We start from the raw sequence: 26,668 nt of genomic DNA, 5'->3' as shown, positions 1-26,668 counted from the left end.
ACAATAGGAATTTTTCAGCTCCATTATAATCTTATGGGACCAATGAAACGTCTTTAAGCAGTGCATGACTGTCATTTACTTGTTTATTTCATATTGTGTGTTCTCTTCTCCCTACCTCTTTACACACATCAGAATGTAAACACCAGATAGTAGGAAATCGTGTCCCTTTTATTCACTACAGAGAACAGTGTCGTACATAAAGTAGGGCTTAATAAATATTTGTTTTCAATTTTTTAAAATTGTATTTTAGGTTCTTGGGTGCATATACAAATTTGTTATATCATTAAATGCTGCGTCTTGGGGTTTTGGTGCACAGATTGTTTCATCGCCCAGGTAATAAGCATGGTACCTGACGGGTAGTTTTTCTGATCCTCTTCCTTCTTCTACCCTCAGGTATGCCCCTGGTGTCTGTTGTTCCCTTCTTTGTGTCCATATGTTAAACTCAAGGTTTAACTCCCTTTTATAAGTGAGAACATGAGGTATTTGGTTTTCTGTTCCTGTGTTATTTCACTTAGAGTAATGGCTTTCAGCTCCATTCAGGTTGCTGTAAAGGACACGATCTCATATGTGCCACATTTTCTTTATCCAGTCTACCATTGATGGGCATTTAGGTTGATTCCATGTCTTCATATTGAGAATAGTCCTGCCATAAACATATGCATGCATGTGTCTTCATGGTAGAATGATGTATATTCCTTTGGATATATACCCAACAATAATGGGATTGCTGGGTCAAATGGTAGTAGTGCTTTGAGTTATTTGAGAAATCACTGAAGTGCTTTCCACAGTGGCTGAACTAATTTACATACCCACCAGCAGTGTGTAAGTGCTCCCTTTTCTCTCTAACTCTGTATTTGTTGAAGAAGTAAATGAATGAATGGCTCAATCTCTTCCACCTGAAAACCTTTTATAACTTGTAATTCACTTTTTTCTTTTTTTTTTTTTGAAATGGAGTCTTGATCTGTCACCAGGCTGGAGTGCAGTGGTGCAATCTTGGCTCACTGCAACTTCCGCCTCCTGGGTTCAAGTGATTCTCCTGCCTCAGCTTCCCAAGCAGCTGAGACTACAGTCATGCACCACCATACTTAGATAATTTTTGTATTTTTAGTAGAGATGGGGTTTCACTATATGTTGGCCAGGATGGTCTCAAACTCCTGACCTTAGGTGATCCACCTGCTCTGGCCTCTGAAAGTGCTGGGATTATAGGCATGAACCACCGCACCTGGCCTAAAACTCAGTTTTGATTGTCCTAAGTTCTAAATAAAAATAACCAAGTAAAGGAAACAAATGAATGTCTGATAATAAAATGTTAACTTGTCTTCCAGATTTACTAGACAGATATTCATTCAAATATATGAAACGATGTATGTGAAAAGTTATTTGCTCTGGCTTTTTAAAAGTAGCAAAACATAGAAATGATGTTACTGTCCATCAATAAGAACAGGTCAAATAAATCCTGGTGTATCTATATAACATACCTGTATAGATCCCAGCACTTTGGGAGGCCAAGGTAGGCAGATCGCTTGAGCCCAGGAGTTCAAGACCAGCCTGGGAAGGTCCTTGGAAGACCTCATCTCTTCAAAAAATACAAAACTTAGCTGGGCATGGTGATATGCACCTGTAGTCTCGGCTATTCATGAGGCTGAGGTGGGAGGATCACTTGAGCCCAGGAGGTTAAGGCTGCAGTGAGCTGAGATCACATCACTATACTCCAGCCTGGGTCACTCTGTCTCCAAAAAACAAAAAACAATATGGGACAAGGTGCAGTGGTTCACACCTGTAGTCCCAGTACTTTGAGAGGCCAAGGCAGGAGGATCATATAAGGCCAGGAATTCCAGTCCATCTTAGGCAATGAAGGGAGACCCTCTCGCTACAAAAATAAAAATAAAAAATTAGCTAGATGCAGTGGCACACACCTATAATCCTAGCTACTTGAGAGACTGAGGCAGGAGGATTGCTTGAGCCCTAGACTTTGAGGCTGCAGTGAGCTATTGTACCACTGCACTCCAGCCTGAGTGACAGATCTGGACACTGTCTCTTAAGAAAAAAAAAAGCAAAATGGAGACAGTGTTTCTAGTGTACTACCACTTGGTTCAATGGGGGCAAAAAGTGTTTATACATATTTGTTGTATGTACATTTCTGACTGAACATGAAAGGACTGAAAGTTGGTTGACTTGGGGAACTGGATGCCTGAGGGACAGGACACCCTTTTTAAACTTTTGAATTTTGAGCCAAATGACTGTCTTACTGATTTTGATTAGTTAACTAATTAATTAAAATGAGATTAATTAACTTTTCAAAAATGAATCTTGTATACATTATGCAATGCTCTCTAACAGCCACTTAAAAATAAAATGAAACTGGCAATATGAAATAGCATTTTAATTTTTCCTTTTTATTGTTTATTCTAGATCATGATTGTATAGTTCATCTCATTAACAATTAATGACCTTTTAAACTTTGGGTTCTATAGATATATCTCAATTTATACATATATACCTGAATTTATTTTTCAAAATGGATTACCTGTATAATAAAGAAACTGTTGGAATTAACACTGTCCACCTAAATAATTGCTTACCACAAGTGAAATGACTGTATTCAAAATCTAGACTGGTTTGTGTTAATTTTTTTAGTTCATTTACTTTAATTGGGCCTGTCCTGGAATCCACAAAAGGCCAAGAAGCTGTTTCATGTCATCTTTATTTTTACTTTTAAATTTGTATTGGGGTATAAGATACATACAAAAGAATATACAAGTCGTAAATGTACAGCTTGATGAATGTTCATAACCTGAACACTGTCATCTACACAGCACTGAGGTAGAAAACAGAACATTACCAGCACCTAATTTCCTTCTTTTCACTCGCCTCTTCCCTAGGACAATCAATATTGAGACTTCTAAGAGCATAGCTTTGTACTGCCTGCTTTTTACCTCATACAAATGTAATTGTACAGTATTGCCCTTTTGTGTCTGGCTTCTTTTAGTGAACACTATATTTGTGAGATTCATTCATATTGTAGTCATTCATTCTCATTGCATACAGCATTCCATTGTGTAAAAAATATGCCACGACTTATTTATTCTATCACTGATGGCTATTTGCATAGTTCCCAGTCTTGGCCATTTATGAATGATTTGCTTTGAACATTCTTGTGCATGTCTTTCAAGGGGAACATTTGCATACATTTTCCCCCCAGGAGTCGAATCATTTGGTACAGATAGGTGAAGTTCTCAAAATGCTGCCAAACATATTTTTTTCTAAACAGTTGTACCAATTTACACTGCTTCAGCAGTAAGGAGAGTTCAGTTGCCCCCATCCTCCCCAAAACTTCATATTTTTCATTTTAGTTATTCTGGTGAGTGTGTAGGGTATCACGGGAAGCTGGTTTTTGGAAATTCTAACTTCTTTCAAAAATTTGTTAAGCTGGATAGGTTATAAATACCAAATAAGTTGAAACTGGGAAATGCAAGTTAAAGAGAAGCCTACTTTCCTTTTTTAATACTTGGGGTTTCTCATTATATGCATGTATTAACTTGAAAAAAATAAATATATTTTCCTCTATTCTTGAAGTTCAGAAGCTGTTGAGTGATGATCATTTTGCTAATGTGTCAAAAATGTGTTACTACTTTTCTAAGTCAACGGGGGGCCATGTACTGATAATAATCTTAAAGTAGACTAAAGTCATGTACTAGTTTATCCCAAAGAAATGCTTTACATGGGCAAAGATTTCCAGCATCAGCATCAGCTAAAGCCCTCACTAAATCCTCTTCAGATGCAGCTGACTAGTACAGTTATGTGCAAACCATCAGGAAGTGGAAATGAGAAAACAGCATGTTTTGTGTGAGAAAAATAAGGGTAGGAGGATGGGGGGAGTCTTGGATTCCAACCCGGTAGTGAATTTCCCATCATACGTAAGCTCTTCAGAGTGGTGCTGGTGTCTATGTTCTCCTGGGTTAGAATCCATATCTCTTACCACTATAACCAGGTATCCTCTGAGCGGCTATTGATCTTTCTGTTGCCATCTCTCCCTTCTTGCACCACGCACTCACCAGGCTGCTGTGTATTTCTTTCTTCTGCAGAGTTGAGACCAGATCACAGGGCTGTCCCTGGGGTATGACTCCCCAGATCAGGAGCTACAGACTGAAGCTGATGGACCACCTAAACATCACATACCAGCCCCCTGTGAAAAAGGGGGTCTCTAGCACCCATTCCAAAGCTTTCTTATTAAAAGAGAAGGATGAACTGAGACATCTATTAGCAGCTCACAAAGATGGCAGAAATTAAGATTTAAATGGCTATTCCAAGAGCTTAGTAAGCATTAAGCATTGTTTCCCAATGCCTGTCTAAAACAACAGCAACATTTCAGAATGACTAGGCAACACAAGGGTTATACACAATGCAAAAGTCATGGAGTATTCGGTGGGGGAGCCTGGCCAGGACAGACTGTTTTCTGTTGGTCACTAACTATATGTCCAGTGAATCTGAACTTCTCTTGACTGGGAGAAGGGACCTCTGTGTTGGGCCAGGTGAGTGGGAACAACCATGAATCAGATGAGATTATAAAGTTTGGGTAGTTTTTGAGAAAAACAATCTACTGAAACGAAAACATAGAGTAACTCTAAAGAGTGTGATCTCTGACTTCATTCGGCCTGGCTGATGTCCTCTCTCAGCTCTGTGCTTACTATTGACATGATCTTGGGACAGTTCTCATTTGGCCTCTGTGGGCCTCAGCACTGTCATCAGTAAAATCCGGCTGGTGAAATCCCTACCTCACAGGGCTATTGTGAAGATTACATAATGCTTACAAAGCACTTAGCACAGCTGACTCCACATAGGAAGTGCTCATAAAGTCAGAGTTATCCGCTTTTTTTAAAGAAAAGCCACAAAAGGGCATGTGACAGGCTAATCCTCCTGTTAGAAAGCATTTGAGGAAATACAGAAGAGAGGAAATCTCAGAGCTAGAAAAAAAAACTCAGGATGCAATTACCATGCTGGGAGGACAGTTCTGGGAAACTGGGGGTGTCCAGAATTAATGGGAATATCAGCTGGAGGACCACTCTGTGGAAAGCCGGGAGACGCTGGGCATGCTGGCTCATCTGCAAGCCCGGAGGGAAAGAGTCTCACCTGTGGTGGAGAGAAGCGCTGAGCTGTCAAGTAAAACAAATTCAGCTGTTTCTCTAATAACTACGAAATTAAAGGCAAAAACTCAGGCATGGGCAGAAGCTGGAGGCACCAGCAGGAGCCACAGGCACCATCAGAGCCGGGCTCAGGAAGCGCTTGCTGACCACAAGGGAAAGGCAATAAAGGCACCTCAGGAAAAGGCTGTTTTGTGCACTAAGTTTATGCCAAGCCAAATGCAAAGACAAATCTGAAAAGTCACCCAGCTGCAACTTCTAATTTTCCATATGAAGAAACCAAGACCTTTTCAAGGGGAGTAATTGTACAGTGCAGTTGGCTATGCATGAGTCTTTGGGACAAATGCATGCATGTGGCCACTGCAATAGAGAGGGTGCTGGACAGGACAGGTAAACTGAGAAAAACCTGTGCACCTGGAAAAGAGAGTCTTAGAAGGAAAATCCACCCCATTAACCTTTTATTATTGTCATCCTGGCAACGCAAAATAACTGGGGTTAGTGGCAGTAGAGAAATGTAAGGCAAATAAAACCTTTGGTTTGGGGGCTACTTGGGGGAGTATGTATTTTATAACCCCAAATATACCTTCTATTTATAGTGGAAGTTGAAAGCCCAAGTGCCTTTACGGTGAATATGGGAACCAGAAGAGTGCAGAGCAGCTAGGTGCGGCACCGACCAGCAAATGGGAAGGGTGGAAGCTGCGCATAAAGGAATTCACATTCGAGTTTTGGAAAACACTGTCTTTGCCAAAGGAAACGCAGAGGTGGCTCCGTTTCCACATTGGCAGTTTGCAAAGACTGTTCTGTACAGTGTTAAAACGTAAAACCACCATTAAACACAGTGTTAAAACATCATTCAACATCATGTTAAAATATAAAACATCATTAAACACAGTGTTAAACAAAATATCTTCAAGGGTTGAAGGCCAAATGAAACATATTTAGTCTAAAAAGGCCTGTGAAAAGTCATTTTCATTTTAAAGGCAAACCAATTGAATGGGAACTGAAAAGTCCTGACATTTTTTCATCGATATATTGGTAAAAGGAACATTTTAGCACTTATTTGGGATGGTTTCTATCTCCTCCTTGGAAAAAAGGGAGAAGATATACTTTACCTCCAGCACCAAGCATAGGGTTTAAAATATTGTATTAATGGTACCTAAATGTTTGTTGATTGAATAAATAGAATTACAAATAGAACAAAGCATAGCTCAGAGACAAAGCAATAACCAAGTCTCTTTTGAGGTTGTAAAATGAAGGGGGCAGATCTCCAGCTCTAAGTTCCCTCTTTTTCTTTGGGATTTATTTTTAACCTCTAACATCTTTGTACACCGCCATGGACTTCAGTCTTATGACCTCCCTCATCTGGTTGGGTCCAGTAGAGATCAGAGAACATAGGCGGCCTCCCAAGGACAGTTTATTACAAAACTCACTTCCTGCCAGATGTGGTGGCTCATGCCTGTCTTCCCAACACTTTGGGATGCCGAGGCAGAAGGATCATCTGAGGTCAGGAGTTCGAGACCAGCCTCTCCAACATGGTGAAGCCCATCTCTACCAAAAAACACAAAAGTTAGCCAGGCATGGTGGCGCCGGCTATAATCCCAGCTACTCAGGATGCTGAGGCAGGAGAATCGCTTGAGGCAGGGGGATGGAGTTTGCAGTAAGCCAAGATGACACCACTGCATTCCAACCTGGGTGACAGAGTGAGACTTTGTCTGAAAAAAACAAATAAGCAAAAAAACCTCACTTCCTAAGTGATATCCAAGCAGACAATTCTTTGGGAATGGGGTGGGCGAAGGAACTTCAGGGAGCACGCTGATGATCCTTCTAACTCCCTGACTTCCTGATTCTTGAGATCAGCGGGGGCCCCACCTACCTCACAGAGTTGTGTGGGGTAAATACTGTTGTACAAGTAAAAGGCTTAGTTAGTGCCTTTTACATACACGGTGGATATTATCATCTACTATGGAAATAGTAGGTGAATGATTTTTAAAAGGGACCTAATTGGGGGTGGGGGCGTGGGAAAGTTAGGACAACAAATTGAGAGGCCCAGGATATACAAACATATTTTGACAGCTGCCTATGAATCATTTTGGAAAACATGGGAGTGGATAAGTTTTTTTAAAAAATGAGAAATCCATAGGTTTGAGTACAAATACTTTTATATACATCTGTACATTTAGGTAGGCATAAAATTCCTCTAGAAGGGTGGTCACCGGCAATTGCGATTACCTCCGGGGAGGACACTTGAACTGGCAGCAGAAGCCGAGGAAAGACTTTTCAAATTTTCTCAAACTTTTCAAAATTTTTTGCCATGTTTTGGCTGGGCGCAGTGGCTCAGGCCTGTAATCCCAGCACTTTGGGAGACCGAGGCGGGTAGATCACGAGGTCAAGAGATCGAGACCATCCTGGTCAACATGGTGAAACCCCGTCTTTACTAAAAATACAAAGAATTAGCTGGGCATGGTGGCGCGTGCCTGTAATCCCAGCTACTCAGGAGGCTGAGGCAGGAGAATTGCCTGAGCCCAGGATGCGGAGGTTGTGGTGAGTCGAGATCCTGCCATTGCACTCCAGCCTGGGTAACAAGAGCGAAACTCCGTCTCAAAAAAAAATAAAATAAAAAATTTTTTGCCATGTTTTATCTTAGAGAAATAAAAAAAACAAGTAAAAATTTCCCCATGTGTCTATATTACCTATTAAAAATTTATAATTTATTCATACATTTAATGCTACTAGGTTAAAATTTCTCCCAAGTTTTGCTAAATTTTCAGGAAACTGAAATTAGCAACGTCGGCTTTCAGCCGACTGTCAGAATGCTGATACCGCCCCCTAGTGCCTGGTACCCACTACTGCGGCTGCTCCCCGCGGCCACCGCGGGGCTCTCTCTAGACATGTTCATCTCACCAGTGTTCACCGGGTTAATACCTTAACTAGTTAACGCATTAACTAACTAAACTGTTACCTATTCAGATACTCCAAGTCCTTCATGAGTTTTTTTAAAAATCTAGGTAGTGTGAAGAACGACATTACCTTATGCCTCATTCTTGCTGATCCCAGATCACGGTGGGGGGTGGAAAAGCCCATGAAATAACAGAACATTTGAATTACAGTATATCCTTTCACGTTTTCTTTTCTTTTTTCCATTTTAAACCTGACATTCTTAGGAGGAAAATGACCTGTTTACTTTCTCAGTTGTATCTCAAACACACGTCCCTTTAGCAGTTAAATTTGTATTAATTCATCATGTGCTGCAGTAACTTTCTTCTCTGAATGTGTTGATATGGAGGTTGTCTGCATACAGGATTTTTTCACGTGCTTTTATGTGGGTAAAATTTTCTGAACTGTGTTTCAGATATTTCGTTGTTCTGCAGTCTATTTACTGTCATGCTGTACTTTTTTTTTTTTTTTTTTTTGAGACGGAGTTTTACTCTTTTTGCCCAGGCTGGAGTACAATGGCGCGATCTCAGCTCACTGCAACCTCCGCCTCCCGGGTTCAAGTGATTCTCCTGCCTCAGCTTCCCAAGGGGCTGGGATTACAGGCACCCAATACCAGTCCCGGCTAATTTTTGTATTTTTAGTAGAAACGAGGTTTCACCATGTTAGCCAGGCTGGCCTCCTGACCTCAAGTGATCCACTCACCTCAGCCTCCCAAAGTTCTGGGATTACAGATGTGAGCAACCATGCCCAGCCATGTTGTAAATTTGTTTAAGTAATGTTTTTATTATCTTAAAAATCAATGTGTTCTCATTATAAATATACGTTGGAAAATACAGTGAAACATGAAAAATAAAATAAAACAAGCCTTAATTCCATCATCAATAGATAACTACTGCTAACAGCCCTATTTCTTCCAGTTTTTCTACTGTCTATGCTTTTATATAGTTTTCATGCTGAATTCTGAAGTCTTCAAAGTACATTTCTGCTTCCATTTATAAATGTTAAGTCTATCCTTGTTAAATATTACAAACATTCTTATTAGAAACTACTCTATTATTAGAAACCACAAGGCCTGTTTGGATATAGGGGTAGAAGGTCATTTTGAACATACCCACTCAGGGTTGGTACTGGACTCCTCTATTAATGCCACTTTTGTGTCCCGTTATACTGGATGTATATCACACAGGAGATCACACTCCAGGCTGAGGATCTTCCAGGACTTCACCCCCTAAATCTTGACGCCTTGGCCTTTGACAAATATTTGAGCATCGAATGGGCTTCTCAGGCGCCTCTCTGGCAGCCTAAGTGGGCCATGGTACATGATCCCAGGCGAGCGAGAGGACGGTCAGGGTCGGGAACCTGCGAGGGGCAAAACGGACGCTAGGCAGGTCTGAAGTCTGAGCGAGTGGCAACCTCGTTTTTTCTTATTTTACTTTTCGGTGGTTCCACGAACAATCTGGATCACCTCCTCCGCACGCCGGGTTCCCAATCGGGGGCGGGCCTGATGAAAGGCTGGTGGGCGTGTTCCCGCCGGAGGCCCGCGTTGGCCTGCACGGAGGCTGGGAGGCCCTCCCCGTGCCCAGCTGCGGGTATAAAGAGGCAGGCTGCGGACTCCCAGCAGCTCCCGGCTGCGCAGCGGGAAGGCTCGCCTCGTCGGTCTGCAACCGTGTCGACCACCTATCTGGACACCGCAAAGATGCCACCCGTTGGGGGCAAAAAGGCAAAGAAGGTGAGTCTCCAGGAGACCCAAGGGCGCTCTCCTTCCCCTCCTACCTGCTCTGTACCCCAGCCTCTGGGAGCGGAGAGGGGCCCTCAGACACGACCTGGCACCCAGCATCCTCCTACTTCCTCCTCCTCTCTTAGCGTCTGACCAGAATGTGCTTCCAGAACTTCTCCAGCAGGACCCCAACGCGCCTCTGAGCCTTCCCACCCCTGCCTGACGTTCAGAGCATGCCCCAGAGCACCTCTCTCTCCCCTCCATCCCCAGCCCCGTTTGGACCACAGTGCGCCCGGGATCTTTGTGATCCTTGCCTCTCAGACCCAAAGGCACCCTCTGAGCCGTCCCCGACGGCTGGGTGTCCCCACAGCTCCGAGCCTCCACACACCTTCTGAATCTGGCACCCCAAGACCAGAAAACTCCCCAGAGATACTGCTCCTAGCCCCGAAGGGGCGATATCCCATCCCCACCAGGCCCCGCAGTGCGCCTCTCGTGCTCCACATCCATGTCGGCGGCCGCCACGAGCGCACTGTGCACCTGCTCGCCCAGAGCCGGGAGGAGAGGGCCGCGCCGCTCTGACATTTCCAGCCTGGACCGGCACTGCCGGTGTCTGGGCCGCCTCCCCGCCAGGCTCTCGCTGCATCCAAGGCCCAGGCGCTGGTTGGGCGGTTGCAGATTTTCACAGGCAATTTCATTCATGTCCGTGATAATAGAAAAATGCAACACGCAAGCCTTGAAAACATGGCTTAAGAAAAAAATGGGCCGGGCGCGGTGGCTCAAGCCTGTAATCCCAGCACTTTGGGAGGCCGAGGCGGGTGGATCACAAGTTCAAGAGATCGAGACCATCCTGGTCAACATGGTGAAACCCCGTCTCTACTAAAAATACAAAAAATTAGCTGGGCATGGTGGTGTGTGCCTGTAATCCCAGCTACTCAGGAGGCTGAGGCAGGAGAATCGCCTGAACCCAGGAGGCGGAGGTTGCGGTGAGCCGAGATCCTGCCATTGCACTCCAGCCTGGGTAAGGAGCCAAACTCCGTCTCAAAAAAAAGAAAAGAAAAAAAATGAGGACTGGGCGCTGTGGCTCACGCCTGTAATCCCAACACTTTGGGAGGCAGCTGCGGATGGATCACCTGAGGTCAGGAGTTCGAGACTAGCCTGGCCAACATGATGAAACCCTGTCTCTACTAAAATTAGAAAAATTAGCCTGGCATGGTGGCACGCGCCTGTAACCCCAGCTACTAGGGAGGCTGAGGCAGGAGAATTGCTTGAGCCGGGGAGGCAGAGGTTGCAGTGAGCCAAGATCGCGCCACTGCACTCCAGCCTGGGTGACAGAGCAAGACTTCGTCTCAAAAAAGAAAAAAAGAAAGAAAAGAAGAAATGGGAAGAGTGGCTGTAAGATACTGAGGAAGGGCTGCTGATGAGATTGTAAAACACAATTCCAGCTCCAGATTAACAAGTCCATCTCTTGGCTTTCCCAGTGGCCTGTCAGGAGGAGCGTTTTCGGTGCAGATGGTAGGCCTTCTTCTAATTTGGGGAAGGGATGGATAGATGGACTGACTGCTGCAGAATGAGACTGGAGGGTTGGAAGAGGACGGAGGGAATAAACTTGACCTTTTGGTATCAAAATGCCCAGTCCTAGGCCTGGTGTGACAGAGGCCCCTGGAAAATGGTAGGGAGGCAGATAGGGCCAGGCCAACTGTATCCTCTGGGCTGTAAGGACAGTGAAAAAGGTCCAACTCTCATCCCAGTGCCTGCCCTGCTGGAGAACCAGCCGAGATGTGCCCAGTTTCTAAAGGGAAGGCATCCCAAATCAAAAAGACCTCTATACAAGGAAGAAGGTCAGTTCAGTTACATATTCTAAATACAGCATCATCGATGCATGTTGAAGGCATGAGTGAGTGTTGAAGTGGCAAAGGACTATAGGCTCTCACCAGTCCAAAGAGGGTGAGAATTTCGCCATTTCCTAAATGTGCTAAACAAATATCCGTGGCGCCTTGGAAGGATGATTCCTATAGATATAGATAGATATTTTTTGTTTGTCTCCATTCTCTCTCTCTCTCTCTCTCTCTCTCTCTCTTTCTCTGTCTCTTTTTTATAAAGACGGGGTTTCACCATGTTGATCAGGCTGGCCTTGAACTCCCGACCTCAGGTGATCCGCCCGCCTTGGCCTCCAAAGTGCTTGGATTACAGGCGTGAGCCACCACGCCTGGCCTGTCTCCATTCTCATAGTCATGTATTCTAACTTACTCCCCAAACTCAAATGCAGAAAATCTAGAATTATCTAAGCAACAGATGGACATAAGATGGAAAAAACAGTTTCCTCAGTAATTTGTTTGTGTGCATATGTCAGTGTTAAAACAATATATAGACAATAACATGTCCTCACATTTGAGTTTAAAATTTAAATACATGTTACAAAGCTAGCACATGTTCAACTAGGGAAAGCACAAAGAACAGTGCCTGTTAAATTCTGGTGTATATTCTGCTAGTTTGTTGTTGAGGCAAATATGTACTTTTTAAACAAAAATGGGCTGATATTACACATACTGTTTTGTAATCCTTTTTCACAAAACAGTATTTTTTTCATAGCACATTCCACTTTTTAAAAAATCTGTTTAGCTTGGGAACAGAAAATCCTGAAGTCTAGATAATTTTAAAATGCAATTGAATGTAAGAGATAGTATTTCCAGAGGTAATCACTCAGCAAGCGCATGAACAGCATAGAAATTAAATCACCACTGCCCACCCTGCCAACCAACATCAGATCCTTAGCTACACTGTACATTAAAATGTTGTGATACTGAATTCTGAAAACACATACACGCTCAATGAGAGCTGCTAACTGCCCAAATGTCATGAATTATTTTACCCAAATGAAAGTTAATAGAAAGTCATATCTCATTTAAGTGACCCTTGTTTATGCTGTACTGGCAGTAATGTCTGTTAATTAGGGCATAATCAAGTTGTAGTTTTCAGATGTGACATTTAGACACATTGAGATCATGACGAATATTTGGATTTCAAAATGACATATGAGCTATTTATATTTTTGTAGTGCTTTGTTATCTTATAGACTTCCATAAGATAACATGGCTTCAACATTGTGCCTTGAAAATGTTTTGAGCTGAAAGGTATGTTACGGAACATACAGCATAATCTACCACTTTGCTTCTCTCAGGTGAAATGTCCATTGTTTCCTCTCTCTGAGCGCCAGCTGTCCAGATGGCATGGGAAGGAGCAATGGAGGGGAAGAGGATGAAAATGAGGGAGGCTCTAAGAAGGTGTCCAGGAATTGGGATGCAAATCCTGTGACTGTCTCACCCAGATTTCTAGAATGCTTGTTATGTCAGCTTCTGCTTTATCCACTGTTATTGGTAGTAAATGGAACACACTGTTATTCCTTTATACAGTTTTTTTCAGGGCTGTCCCACCACCCCAAATCCCATTTAAAATCAAATATAGATATTATTTAAGCATGAAAGAGTCAGGAAGCCCTATGCTCCCCATCTGGAAGACCGTATGTAAATTACTCAGGGACTCTGGGTCTTAATTCCTCCTCATCTGTGAAATCAGCGAGAGATCTCAATTGAATTGAATATCTTTTATTTTTAAAGTCTATGATTATTTGAAATTACAAAAAACTATTAAATTCGAGAATTGCTTTGAAATTCAGAAAGCCCTTTCAAAATATTTAATTCCAAATTTATCTGTAGAACACCACCAAGGTGATTATTGCACAGTATTGTAAATAGAGTAAGTCTGGAGATTGAGCTGGAACTCGTTTAACAAAAACTTTCTTTAGATGTCTCTTCCTTGTTCTCATCATCCTCATAACCTGGACTGGAGAGCATAGCTACTGTTGTGGAAACTGAATTTTAACACCAAAGACAGAAGTCTTTGAGTGATTGGCCACCTTTTCAGTCTTAAAATAAAATGGGTTAATAGCATTCCTGGGCACTGCGGCACGAGCCTGTAGTTTCAGCTGTTGGGGAGGGTGAGACTGGAGGATCTTCTGAGCCCAGGAGTTCAAGTTTATCTGGGCACATAGTGAGACCCTGTCTTTAAGAAAAAATTGCATTCTATGACACTTTAATGTCTTTAACAATTTTAACTCTCTCTTTAGTTTGTTGATAGAGAATCTGTGCTTAAGTGCAGATTTGAGACTTTACAACAAAATCTTTTCATTCAATCCCTCAGCAGGTAGTTCTTCAAACACACCTCCCATAGTATTCTTCAAATAGTCTTTAACTTGTCCTGAAAGACCCCAGCACATACAAAGGAATACACAATGTTTATTATATGAGCATTCTTGTTGTTTGTCTTATAGATAACCATAAATGTATGTATAAAATATATACTTTTCTCTGAAAATTCGAAAATAATCACACCTCTCTAAGAATATGTTAGCAAAAATAGAAAATTCTACTAAAAACTCAAGTAACTCCTTTCCTCCCTTATCTGTAATTTTAGGGCATCCTAGAACGTTTAAATGCTGGAGAGATTGTGATTGGAGATGGAGGGTTTGTCTTTGCACTGGAGAAGAGGGGCTACGTAAAGGCAGGACCCTGGACTCCTGAAGCTGCTGTGGAGCACCCAGAAGCAGGTTGGTACAGAGCTCTGCTGTAAGTTCTCATAAAGGAGCTGGTTGTGGTGGCTCATGCCTGTAATTCCAGCAAATCAGGAGGCTAAGGCAGGAGGACTACTTGAGCCCAGGAGTTCAAGACCAGCCTGGGTACATAGGGAGACCCAATCTCTCAAAAGTTTTTTAAAAAATTAGCTGGCATGGTGTTGCACACCTGTAGTCCCAGCTACTTAGGAGGCTGAGGCAAAAGAATTGCTTAAACCCAGGAGGAGGAGGTTGAAGTGAGCCAAGGTCATGCCACTCCACTCCAGCCTGGGCAACAGAGTGAGACTCCATCTCAAAAACAAACAAACAAACAAACAAAAACTTTGCCATTTGGCATTCATCCATGGATCTCTGCTTGGAAATCTTGCTCCAACTTATTTCACCCACTACCAGAATTAGCTTTCGAAAACAATGTACTAATCACATCATCCAGTTGCTTAAAAACTAAGTATTTCCCTGATTCATCAACTCCAGCCATTCAGAGTGCTTGTCATTCTCCCAAATGCTACACCTGTTCCCGCCTATTATATTTGCTCAGGCTGTTCTCTCTATGCGGAATTCCCTTCCCCACCTTCTCTGCCTGGCAATAGCATTTAATTCGCCCAAATGCAGCTCAAATGATTCCTCACCTTTGGGACCTCCTTCGCCCCCTTGCCCCATGTCCTGGGTAGGAAAGATCTCTTCTTCCTGCGTAGCCCAACCATGCAGTGCTGTAGTCAGTTATTTCTGGACAGACTGTGAAGTTCTCCAAAGACACGACAATGGATTGTTCATCCTTGTGTCACGGGTGCCATCCACAAATACAGTCAATGAATGATAAAATAAACAGTGAACAAGATGAGCAAATACAGGAATGTGAGCGCCCTCTGGCCACCCATTCATCTAGCCTAGCAGGTTTGCAAGAGTTGCCAAAAGACTTCAGACCTCATCTACCCCTAAGATGTGCAAATGTCAAGCAACCAGAAATTTAAGTGGTTATTTTCCTGCTTGTTTATCTGACAGCCATTTGAAAACATTGTGGGTTAATAAACAGAAATTATACCTTTCCCCATTCACTCTCCCAGTTCGCCAGCTTCATCGAGAGTTCCTCAGAGCTGGCTCAAACGTCATGCAGACCTTCACCTTCTATGCAAGTGAAGACAAACTGGAGAACAGGGGAAACTATGTCTTAGAGAAGATATCTGTGAGTAAAACCAGCCATGGGACTTTTAGAAGGATATTGTTGACCTATTGCATCAATAAAGCTACCATAGAGAAAAAGAGTTCAGCCTCTTCCGAGTTTTGTTTTATTTCTGATAATTAAAAAATGAGAGGTTGAATAACAGCCTTAGGTTTTGTTTATCTGCAATCCCCAAAATGAAGAAAAGGGCATTTAGCGAAGCGGATGAAAGAAGAGGTATTTAATGATGAATGATTCTCCCAGTCTCTTGACTAAGTTGCTGAGTAAATTGGGCATCCTTACAAATTCTTTCGTCCTTAATGCTTTTAAATATAGTATGGTGTAGAGGAAAGATCTAGGCATAAGGAATCAGTCAACCTGGAATAGTGCCTGACCCAGCCACATCTGCTTTGTGATGTTGGGCCAAACCCCTTTACCTCATCAAGGCTGAAGTTTCCAAAATTCCATGAGTGTACAGGGCTGGGTTTGGGGACTTTTCATTTGCTGAGCATAACAAACAACTTTTCTAAATAATTAGAAAAGTTGGTGGCCGGTGCGGTGGCTCACGCCTGTAATTCCAGCACTTTGGGAGGCCAAGGTGGGTAAATCACAAGGTCAGGAGTTTGAGACCAGCCTGGCCAATATGGTGAAACTCCGTCTCTACTAAAAATACAAAAATTAGCTGGGCGTGGTGGCATGCACCTGTAGTGCCAGCTACTCAGGAGGCTGCAGCAAAAGAATCCCTTGAACCCAGAAGGTGGAGTTTGCAGTGAGCCGAGATTGCGCCACTGCACTCCAGCCTGGGTGACAGAACAAGACTCTGTCTCACAAAAAAAAGAAAAAGAAAAAAAGAAAAGACCTTATTAGTTGTGCATGTATCTGTTAATTGAGAATATGCATACTGACAAAAATGTTCTGAATTCTATAGTTATTTAAATTTAATTTTAATCTTATTAATCATAAAAGCAAATCATTATCACCACCACTACTATTTGCTAGGGACTCTCCTAAGTGCAGCTTAGGCACTGGAAGATAGCAGATAACACCCTTGAATGTAAAAACTTTCACCATCTCACACATCTTGGGTATAATTTAATGTCCTATATAGCATGTTTATTATTACTATCACTATCATTAGTGTTATTGTTATTGCAAACTGCTCAACTTGGTAAAGCTTTGAACTATTCCATAATGGTGATTTTTCTGGAATAAGATACTATTGTAAATAAATATACAGCTAAGATGTGAATGTTCGAATTAAAATTTTATTTCAATTTCACATGAAAATTTAGTTGTCTCATACACTCACCCATTTTAGGGGCAGAAAGTCAATGAAGCTGCTTGTGACATTGCCCGACAAGTGGCTGATGAAGGAGACGCTTTGGTAGCAGGAGGTGTGAGTCAGACACCTTCATACCTTAGCTGCAAGAGTGAAACTGAAGTTAAAAAAGTATTTCTGCAACAGCTAGAGGTCTTTATGAAGAAGAATGTGGACTTCTTGATTGCAGAGGTAAAGAAAGATGTGGTCAAAGATAAGACAAATACACCTAGTACATTTTCTCTACCTTTTGCTTTCAAGAGTACTGCATGGGGTTAGATGGCAACTGTAATGAGTAATAGTAATATTTAGCTTTTAAAATCGTTTCCAATTTAGGGTTTCTGCTAAACTTGATTCAGTTCATCTAATATGGTGTTTTTCAAACTTTTTAATTGTAATTTACAGTAAGGAATCACCATTCTATTTTATTTAAAAATGCTAATGGGGCCAGGGGCAGTGGCTCAAGCCCGTAATCCCAGCACTTTGGGAGGCTGAGGTGGGTGGATCACGAGGTCAAGTGATCGAGACCATCCTGGTCAACATGGTGAAACACCCGTCTCTACTAAAAATCAAAAAATTAGCTGGGCATGGTAGTGCGTGCCTGTAATCCCAGCTACTCAGGAGGCTGAGGCAGGAGAATTGCTTGAACCCAGGAGGCGGAGGTTGCGATGAGCCGAGATCGTGCCATTGCACTCCAGCCTGGGTGACAGAGCTAGACTCCATCTCAAACAACAACAGGAATAGGTTTTCAAATTGTTTTGGGAGAAACGAGATGAAAAGTACTCTAACCTTAACTTCTTTCAGTATTTTGAACATGTTGAAGAAGCTGTGTGGGCAGTTGAAACCTTGATAGCATCCGGCAAACCTGTAGCAGCAACCATGTGCATTGGCCCAGAAGGAGATTTGCACGGCGTACCCCCCGGCGAGTGTGCAGTGCGCCTGGTGAAAGCAGGTGATGATAGATTTCCATCAGTCTGTGATTAGTATGTCTTAAAATAACACACTAGTGCACATCTGTCTAGGAATCAGTATATACTACGTTTGTTAGCATAAAACCATTAATTTACTTTTCTAAGAATATTGATATTGAATCCCAGAGGAAAAGAAGTTTTAAAAATACACACACACACACACACATACACACACACACACACAGAGGCACACACACACCAGGCTTTTGAAATGAGGAACTAGACCTAACTGGAAGTTTAACATCTACAAGTGAGGTCTTTAAACATTAATAACTTTTCAGTTAGTTGCCCTGTTTGCCCAAGTTTTTCATTCTCATAAATTACTAGCATGTTTTTGTTTTTTGTAATTGGTAGAGTAAATCAGAAGATCCTTTGATATAAAACACTGACCACCCAATATATATGTTTTGTATAATTGTAAACCCATTCCAAATATCGGGTTTCATTCCATTTAGGAGAAACCCACGAACTGTTTTCAACATCATGTCTGGCGATTGCTGTGATAAAGCATCTTTGGTCCAAATATAGTTAAGAACATAATGACTATAAAGAAAGTTTTTGAAAAAAATGAAATATCTAAAACCTATTTTGTTCTCACTAAATCAAACTTCACAGCACCAAATTTTATGAGAATACTTTAGGAAGACAATCTCATATAGTGTGAGTCTGGGAAGGCTGAAATGAAAAGCTTGTTGAAATGATTGATAGGCTATTAACCACATTGAGTAGCTGAAGTTAAAAGATTTTTGGAATTTTTTTCCTCAAACTATTAATCCTAGACACAAAATTCCTTTGAGAAAACACACATCTGAAAAACTTTTTAAACTTTTTTCTAAATTATAGTCTGCTGCTGTGCCCAAGAAGTCTAATGAAATTATTAAGAAGTCTAATGAAATATAAATGTCCCTGGTGAAAAGGGACATTTATTTACACCTCAAGTTGTACATCTGGCAGTTGAAAAATTATTGTGCTTGCAGCATAATGTCAAACATTGAAAGTTTGACTACTAAAATTTGAAGTTAAAAAAACAATAATTCTTTTTGAAAAAAGATGGACAGCTAAATGTGCATAATTGACACTTCATTTATACCAGATTCTTCAAAGCCCTTTTCATAGAAAGTACTTCCTGCCTGCTAGTAAACGTTCTCACTCAAAGGTATGAGAGGTTTGTGGGGAATGAAGATCCAATGCTATGCTTCTAGCTCATCATTCCAATTAAAAGCTTCCTGCTGGGTGTGGTGGTTCATGCCTGTAATCCTAGAAGTCTGGGAGGCTGTTGGATCACTTGAGCTCAGGAGTTTGAGGCCAGACTGAGCAACATGACAGAACCCCGTATCTATTTTTAAAATACAAAAATTAGCTAGACGTGGTGGCACACACCTGTAGTCACAGCAATTTGGGAGGCTAAGGTGGGAGGATTGCTTGATCACTTGAGGTAGAGGCTGCAGTGAGCTGAGATCACACCACTGCGCTCCAGCCTAGGTGACAGAGTGAGACTCTGTCTGGTACATCCCTAAAACTAACATGCTCTTCCCATTCACAGGAGCGTCCATCGTTGGTGTGAATTGCCACTTCGACCCCACAATTAGTTTACAAACGGTGAAACTCATGAAGGAGGGCTTGGAGGCTGCCCGACTGAAAGCTCACCTGATGAGCCAGCCCTTGGCTTACCATACTCCCGACTGCAACAAGCAGGGATTCATCGATCTCCCAGAATTCCCATTTGGTAAGACCAATATTTGATAAATCATCTCAATATCTTCACTTGATATTCATACAAACTCAAGTAAATCTATACCCAGAGATCTTTTGTCATAGTGAAGAGATGGCTTGGTGTCTCCTCATGTCTTGTCCCTGGATTCTCTCCCTGCAGCCAAAAGCCCTTTGGTATTAGAGAAAAGTAGAAGGAAAAGATGGGCCTGGCTAATAACAAAGCCCTCCGAACTTAAATATAAAATCCGAGGTGATTCAGCATCTAAATAAACAACCAATGAGCATACATTTGGGTTGGTGAGCACACCCTCCTGTGGGGGAATCAACAGATACTAGTTCTAGTTCTGGCTCTGTTGCTAAGTCCTGTCACCTCAGGAAAATGTTTGAATTCCTCTAGCCCTCAAATGCCTTATCGGAAAAACGAGGTTAGACCAGTTATCCCTAAGGTTCTTTTCTCCAATTTTGAATATGGCTCAGCTACTCCAGAATTTTGGGAATGCAGGCAAGATACCATCATCAGGTGACTGTATAACAAGTTTTCATGAAGAGACCAAGCAGATGAAGTGAGGGGATATTTGCAGTCCAGGCAGAGGGAAGAAGTTTCCCAGCATGCTTGGGAAGAGGGAGTGGGTTGACCTCAAAAATTAAGCCAGAGTGGTCAGCAGAGGCAGAGCATGCCCAGCCTTCGTTTCCTTCTAAGGTCTTTACATCTGATCCTATACTCTGTAGGGACCCTTAAACAAGTAAGATATGATAAAATACAATCACTCTGGAGGAACCACAAAAGAAGAACAGCAAGGCATTTGGGTTACTTACTGCTGTATAACACATTAAATTAATGCAAAATGAAGTGGCTTAAAAAACCACTTCTTATCTCACTGTTTGTCCAGGTCAAGAATTCAGGGATAGCATAACAAGGTGGTTTTGGTTCAGGGTCTCCTAAGAGGTTGCAGTCCAGATATTGGCCAGGGCTGTTGTCATCTGAAGGCCTGATGGGAGCTGGAGGATCTACTTCCAAGCTCGCTTAGTTGGCTTTTGGGAGTCAATGTCAGTTTCTTGCTGTCTTTTGACTGGAGGCCTCAGTTCCTTAGCTTATCGGCCTTTCCACTGTGATATTTGAAAACATGCTTTGCAACATGGCAGCTGGCTTTCCCCAGGGTGAGTGCCCCAAGAAAGAACAAGGCAGAAACATGTTTTGCATAGCCTAGCCTCTGAGGTCACATGTCAGTCCTTCTGCCGTGTTCTATGGATCTCACAGACCAGCCCTGTTAAAATGCAAGAGGAGACTGCACAAGGGTAAGAACATCAAGGCAGGGTCATCTGGGACCCTCCTGAAGGCTGGATACCATAACTGTAAAAGTGAACATATAAACACAAAATAGCGAAGTTTTTCTTAGATGTAAGAATTGAATATTGGAAATAATTCATTTATTGAAAATTATATACTTGCAGTTACTTACCTTGAATTTTGATGAAAAGATTATATAATGCTTAATGGCATAATGCCACTTATTACAGGACTGGAACCCAGAGTTGCCACCAGATGGGATATTCAAAAATATGCCAGAGAGGCCTACAACCTGGGGGTCAGGTACATTGGCGGCTGCTGCGGATTTGAGCCCTACCACATCAGGGCAATTGCAGAGGAGCTGGCCCCAGAAAGGGGCTTTTTGCCACTGGCTTCAGAAAAACATGGCAGCTGGGGAAGTGGTTTAGACATGCATACCAAACCCTGGGTTAGAGCAAGGTGAGTATCTTTTTTCTAACCCAAACTAATTTAGATTATGAATATGGTCAAGTGAGGCCATTTAGAAGAGAGCAGCGAATTTGTTGTGTGATGATGAAGATTCAGTCATCCCCAAATTGTCTCCCAGAGATATTTATAAAGCATCCTTATTAGGTGACTTCTGGAGATTGCTTTAAGAATATAGAATGTATTTGGCCTGATTTTGGATTTTGAAAAGAAAAAGAACTAAAAAAAAGTTTTTAAAAAGAATATAGTCTGAGTACAGTGGCTCATGGCCACAATCCCAGCACTTTGGGAGGCCAAGGTAGGCAGATCACTTGATCTCAGGAGTTCGAGACCAGCCTGGGCAACATGGCAAAACTCCTTCTCTACTAAAAATACAAAAAAATTTAGCTGGGCATAGTGGTACACACCTGTAATCCCAGCTACTTGGGAGGCTGAGGCATAAGAGTCGCTTGAACCCGGGAGGCAGAGGCAGAGGTTGCAGTGAGCCAAGATGCTACTGCACTTTAGTCTGGGCAACAGAGTGAGATTCTGTCTCGAAAAAAAAAAAAGGAAATAAATGTAAGTGGCAATGAAATGTGATTTTGTGCTCTAGTAAAGCACCATTAATGTGTTACACAATCATCTTAAATTGCATTGATTTTTAAGGGTTAAGGATAACTTAAGTATCGTTAATACTAATTGTTCTGTATCAAGCATGATTTTTAGAGCTGGAAATACGGTGGTAAATAAGACAGGCAAGGTCTTTGCCCTCAGAGTTTACATTCCAATGGGGAAGATTCATAATACATTAGTAAAAAAAAATTTATGTCAGGCACTAGGCAGGGCAGTAGGAATATAGAAATGAAAGCCATGGTCCCTGGTTTAGAGTCTCACAGTCTACTGGGTAAACGAATATAAAAGCCAATGTATTATACTGTGGTGGCTGCTTTAGTAGATGTACGGATAGACAAGTAACAAGAGAAGACAATGACTATCTCTGCCTAACAGAAAGATATTCTAAAGGAAGGTTTTGGGGCTGGATTTTGAAGGCCAAATAAGCTTCTACCAGACAGAGATCTAGGAAGCAGGCAGAGGACGGGTAGTCCAAGCAGAAGGAGCAGTTCCACTCTGTTCAGCAGCCACTGATGGAGCACAACTATCTGTCAGATGCTGTTGTGGATGCTGAGGTAGCAAGCTAACAAGGAGCTAGCAATATGGCAGGCAGAATGATAAACAGGTAATGTCCGATGAGTATAGTAAGTCCAAGGATGAAGATGTGCATAGGTGTGCAGGGTCTGAGCTAATGTCCCATGGGGCAAAAGACAGAGGGAGGGTGAATGAAAGATTTCTAAGAAAGCTGATGCCTGAGTTGAATTTTGAGAGAAAGGAATTACATTGCCAGAGGAACAGCCTGCAGGAAAGCACTGAGAAGTGGAAAGAGAATGACACGACACATTGAGAAAGTAGAAGTTTGAGAATAGCAGAGACAGAATTTGGTGGAAGACACCTCCGAGGAGAAGGAGGGAGCCTCTTTATTCATGCTCATGAGTTATGTAGGACCCCATCCCAAAGGCAAAGAGGAGCCTGGGGTGGGGGTTGGGAGGTGTCTCAGATAGCCTCGGGCAAGTTCAGATTAGCAAGTTAGCACATTGTAATTGCCTTGTGAGAAAGCCTTGCTAGGAGGGACAGCAGACAGGTTGAGGCCCAAGCTAAGAGGGAACAAAGGAAATAGAAGGGCAGAAGTGGAGCCTGCAAAGTGAGAGGTGCAGAAGTTACCCAGGGTTTGGAGAAGAATGACCAAGCTGGACTCAGCGGGCTCATGAGGACATGAGGCGGGAGAGGTAGCATAAGTGGGACAGACGGTACTCCTATCCCAGATTAGCCCTGTGCACATATTAAACTAAGAAATTCAAGCTGGGCATGGTGGCTCATGCCTGTAATCCCAGAACTTTGGGAAGCTGAGGTGGGCTAATCACTTGAGCTCAGGAGTTTGAGAGCAGCCTGGGCAATATGGTAAAACCCCATCACTACAAAAAATACAAAAATTAGCTGGGTATGGTGGCCTAGGCTTATAATCCCAGCTATTCAAAAGGCTGAGGGAGGAGAATCATTTGAACCTGGGGGGCAGAGGCCAAGATGGCACTGCTGCACTCCAGTCAGGGTGATAGAGTGAGACCCTGTCTCAAAAAAGAAATTCAAAGTACTTTTAGACTTACAGATCAAGGGGAGGGGGCAGATTTTTTAGTCCAGATTAATGTAGATTTTAATGGATGCACTCTAAGAATCCAGTGATGGCTCTCTCAATGTGCATTCATAACAGAACAGAAAAATCATATCAGTTTTTGCACCAAAGGGCATCTTCTAGGACAAAAACTGTTGTTAATGAGGCAGATGCCTCTGGAGGAATCACTGTAAAAGGCCATCCAGCAGAAAGGATTGTAGAGGACCCACTTCCCAGTCCTTCAACTGCTTCTGATGTTTCTTCTCATCTACAAAAGTAAAGTACAGTGTACAGTAACCTTTAATGAAAACACAGCATTGCGGGTGGAGACAAAGCCTGCCGCTGTTGGCCACTCAGCAGCTGATAAGGGTATTCTAGTGATGTCACTGTGCTGCTTCATTACCCTGAGCACATGCTTGTTTCACTGTGTTAATGGTATGTCATACTTTTCTTGTTAAGTACTAATGTGTATATTAGTGTAAGCAAACGATGGCTTATCAGTAGCATATAAATTCAAAGTCAGGAATGATGGTGAAGCCAAACAACCACAGATCGTCCACACAGGTGGCTGAGCACGACACCTTTGCATTTTAATGTCTGATAGGCAACTTTGTGTGCTGCAGAAAATTATTTAAAATATCATATATTTTTTAATGGTTCCATGACATAAAGACCAACGCTAGGGGAGGAGTCTGATGTCATGTGTTCTGTTCACACAGGGCCAGGAAGGAATACTGGGAGAATCTTCGTATAGCCTCGGGCCGGCCATACAACCCTTCGATGTCAAAGCCAGATGGCTGGGGAGTGACCAAAGGAACAGCCGAGCTGATGCAGCAGAAAGAAGCCACGACTGAGCAGCAGCTGAAAGAGCTTTTTGAAAAACAAAAATTCAAATCACAGTAGCCTCAATGGGAAACTATTTTTGGTGAATTTCTAGGTGTTTGGGCCACAGTTCCTACAAATGCAGAAGAGAGAGTTAAAAAGCAGTGCTTTCATGAATGCCATCCTACACATATTATTGGTATTACCTGAACAATACAGAATTACAAATAGCACTTGACAATTTTAAAGTATGTTTTAGAAAAAAAGTACAGTCAATCTTGAACAGGTTCACAATCACCCACCCTGTGTAAAGTATTGTGGAAATCTGTGCAGCACAGGAAAAGTAATTCAGATGTTAATCCCCCTTGAAGAAGTTGGTAGGCTAGCAAAGAGGATGAGACATGCACCGTCATAAATGACTCAGCAACCAGCCAGGGACAGATAAAGTGCTATGGAAAGGGGCTTTCAAGCTCTTTTGAAAATGACCCTTAGTAAGAAACACAATTTATATAATGACCCAGCAAAACACATCACATCTTCCTGTTGAAATTAAATGTGTGATCCATCCTAGTATTTTCTGTTTCATTCTATTCCATTTACAAAACATGCTAGTTGAGACTTTTCAAATGGATTTTTATGACCACTCCTGTGTTTGGATCCACAGTTTGAAAAACATTGCTAAGGACACTTCAGATAGGGAGCCCATCCTGTTTAAGTTTATTCTTGTAAGTAGGTCAGTCATATGAGACCCGATCAGTAAGTATCCAATACCCAGAGTCCTGCTGCCAGAGTTCCCGAGTTCTTCTGTTTCCTCATCCTCTTTTCTACCAGTAAAAGACATAGACGACTGGGGAGAAGGGAGGAGAGATGGGTATTTCTGTCCTCTCCATCCTGGTCAACACTGGATCCACCTAGTGCCTCTAGGCCATCAGGCTGAGCAGAGTGAGCTTGTGTTAGGTGGTAGCTTTTAAAAAATATAATTAAAAAAAAGTAGAGATTCTCCAAACTCTAGCCTAGTTTCCTAGTTTTAGTTTTAGAGAACTATGATATTTTTCTCTGGTAATTGAGTATCTACTCTCTAAAGACACAAGACTATTAGAAGAAACATGGCTACCCTCAGTGTGTATTAGAAAAGAGGTCATGCTGCTTTCTAAACGTTCTTGAATTGTTGGAGCTGTCCTGAAATTGTAATTCTTTTCAGCTATTAAAAAGAAGAGCAGTGAGACTTTATTGTTTGTATTTTATTCTTATCTTGGTTCTACAGTTTGCTAAGTCTTATATGAAATCTCTATACCTCAATTTCTTCACCTGTTTAAAAGAAAAACCGACTTCATGAGTATGCTGGAATTTTAAAGGAGCAGGTGGCAGTATTTAAAAGGAAAAGAGGCCTACTGGGTCTTTCTGGAGAGCCAGTCAGGGAATTCTAGAAAACAAAACTAGGCCAGAAGGGGTGGCTCACGCTTGTAATCCCAGCGCTTTGGGAGACGGGCAGATTACTTGAGGTTAGGAGTCCAAGACCAGTTTGGCCAACATGGTGAAACCCTGTCTCTACTAAAAATACAAAAATTGGTTGGGTGTGGTGGCTTGAGCTTGTTGTCCCAGCTACTCAGGAGCATGAAAATTGATTGAAGCTGGGAGGCAGAGGTGGAGGCTGCAGTGAGTCGAGATTGCATCACTGCACTACAGCCTGGGAGACAGAGCGAGACTCTGTCAAATAAACGAATAAGTGAATAAATGGAAAGGTAAAGAAATTTCCAGAATTTTCTTACTAAGACTTAATAATCCACCCCTAATCCCCCAATGCACAGAAACAGAGCCAAAGCACCACAACTTTCAGAGGCTGCATATGGCTGAAATGAAACAAGAGTGAACTCCACTTATTTTTTTTTCTTGGCAAAGTTGTTATCTACCATTTCTCTTATATTATCAAACCAAGTTCAGTATTTAAAACTTTCACTCGGCTGGGTGCGGCGGCTCACACCTGTAATCCCAGCACTTTGGGAGGCTGAAGTGGGCGGATCACAAGGTCAAGAGACCCAGACCGTCCTGGCCAACATGGTGAAACTCCGTCTCTACTAAAAATACGAAAATAGGCTGGGCACCTATAGTCCCACCTACTTGGGAGACTGAGGCAGGAGAATCGCTTGAACCCGGGAGGCAGAGGTTGCAGTGAGCCAATATTGCGCCATTGCACTCCAGCCTGTTGACAGAGCAAGACTCCATCTCAAAACAAACAAAAAACAAAAAGCTTTCACTCACAGATGATATTTTATTGGACTTGCTGTTCTATAACTGGGAAAAATGCATGTCTCT

The 26,668-nt window shown here is 42.3% G+C and overlaps 1 protein-coding gene across 1 annotated transcript; it reads left to right on the top strand.

Annotated features, from left to right (window-relative positions):
• Positions 1-9,694: 9,694 nt before the first annotated feature.
• On the top strand, positions 9,695-25,580 carry BHMT (betaine--homocysteine S-methyltransferase). Its single transcript, XM_002744830.7, has 8 exons — positions 9,695-9,804; positions 14,263-14,395; positions 15,484-15,602; positions 16,897-17,088; positions 17,701-17,848; positions 19,411-19,593; positions 21,099-21,327; positions 24,253-25,580. The coding sequence occupies exons 1-8, from the start codon at positions 9,772-9,774 to the stop codon at positions 24,434-24,436; spliced, it is 1,221 nt and encodes a 406-aa protein (XP_002744876.1). The 5' UTR covers positions 9,695-9,771; the 3' UTR covers positions 24,437-25,580.
• The last annotated feature ends 1,088 nt before the right edge of the window (positions 25,581-26,668 follow it).

This window comes from Callithrix jacchus, chromosome 2, assembly GCF_049354715.1.
Source record: "Callithrix jacchus isolate 240 chromosome 2, calJac240_pri, whole genome shotgun sequence".
Taxonomy (NCBI): domain Eukaryota; kingdom Metazoa; phylum Chordata; class Mammalia; order Primates; family Cebidae; genus Callithrix; species Callithrix jacchus.
The sequence above is the reverse complement of the archived record's forward strand: the minus strand, read 5'-3'. Positions and strand labels throughout refer to the sequence as shown.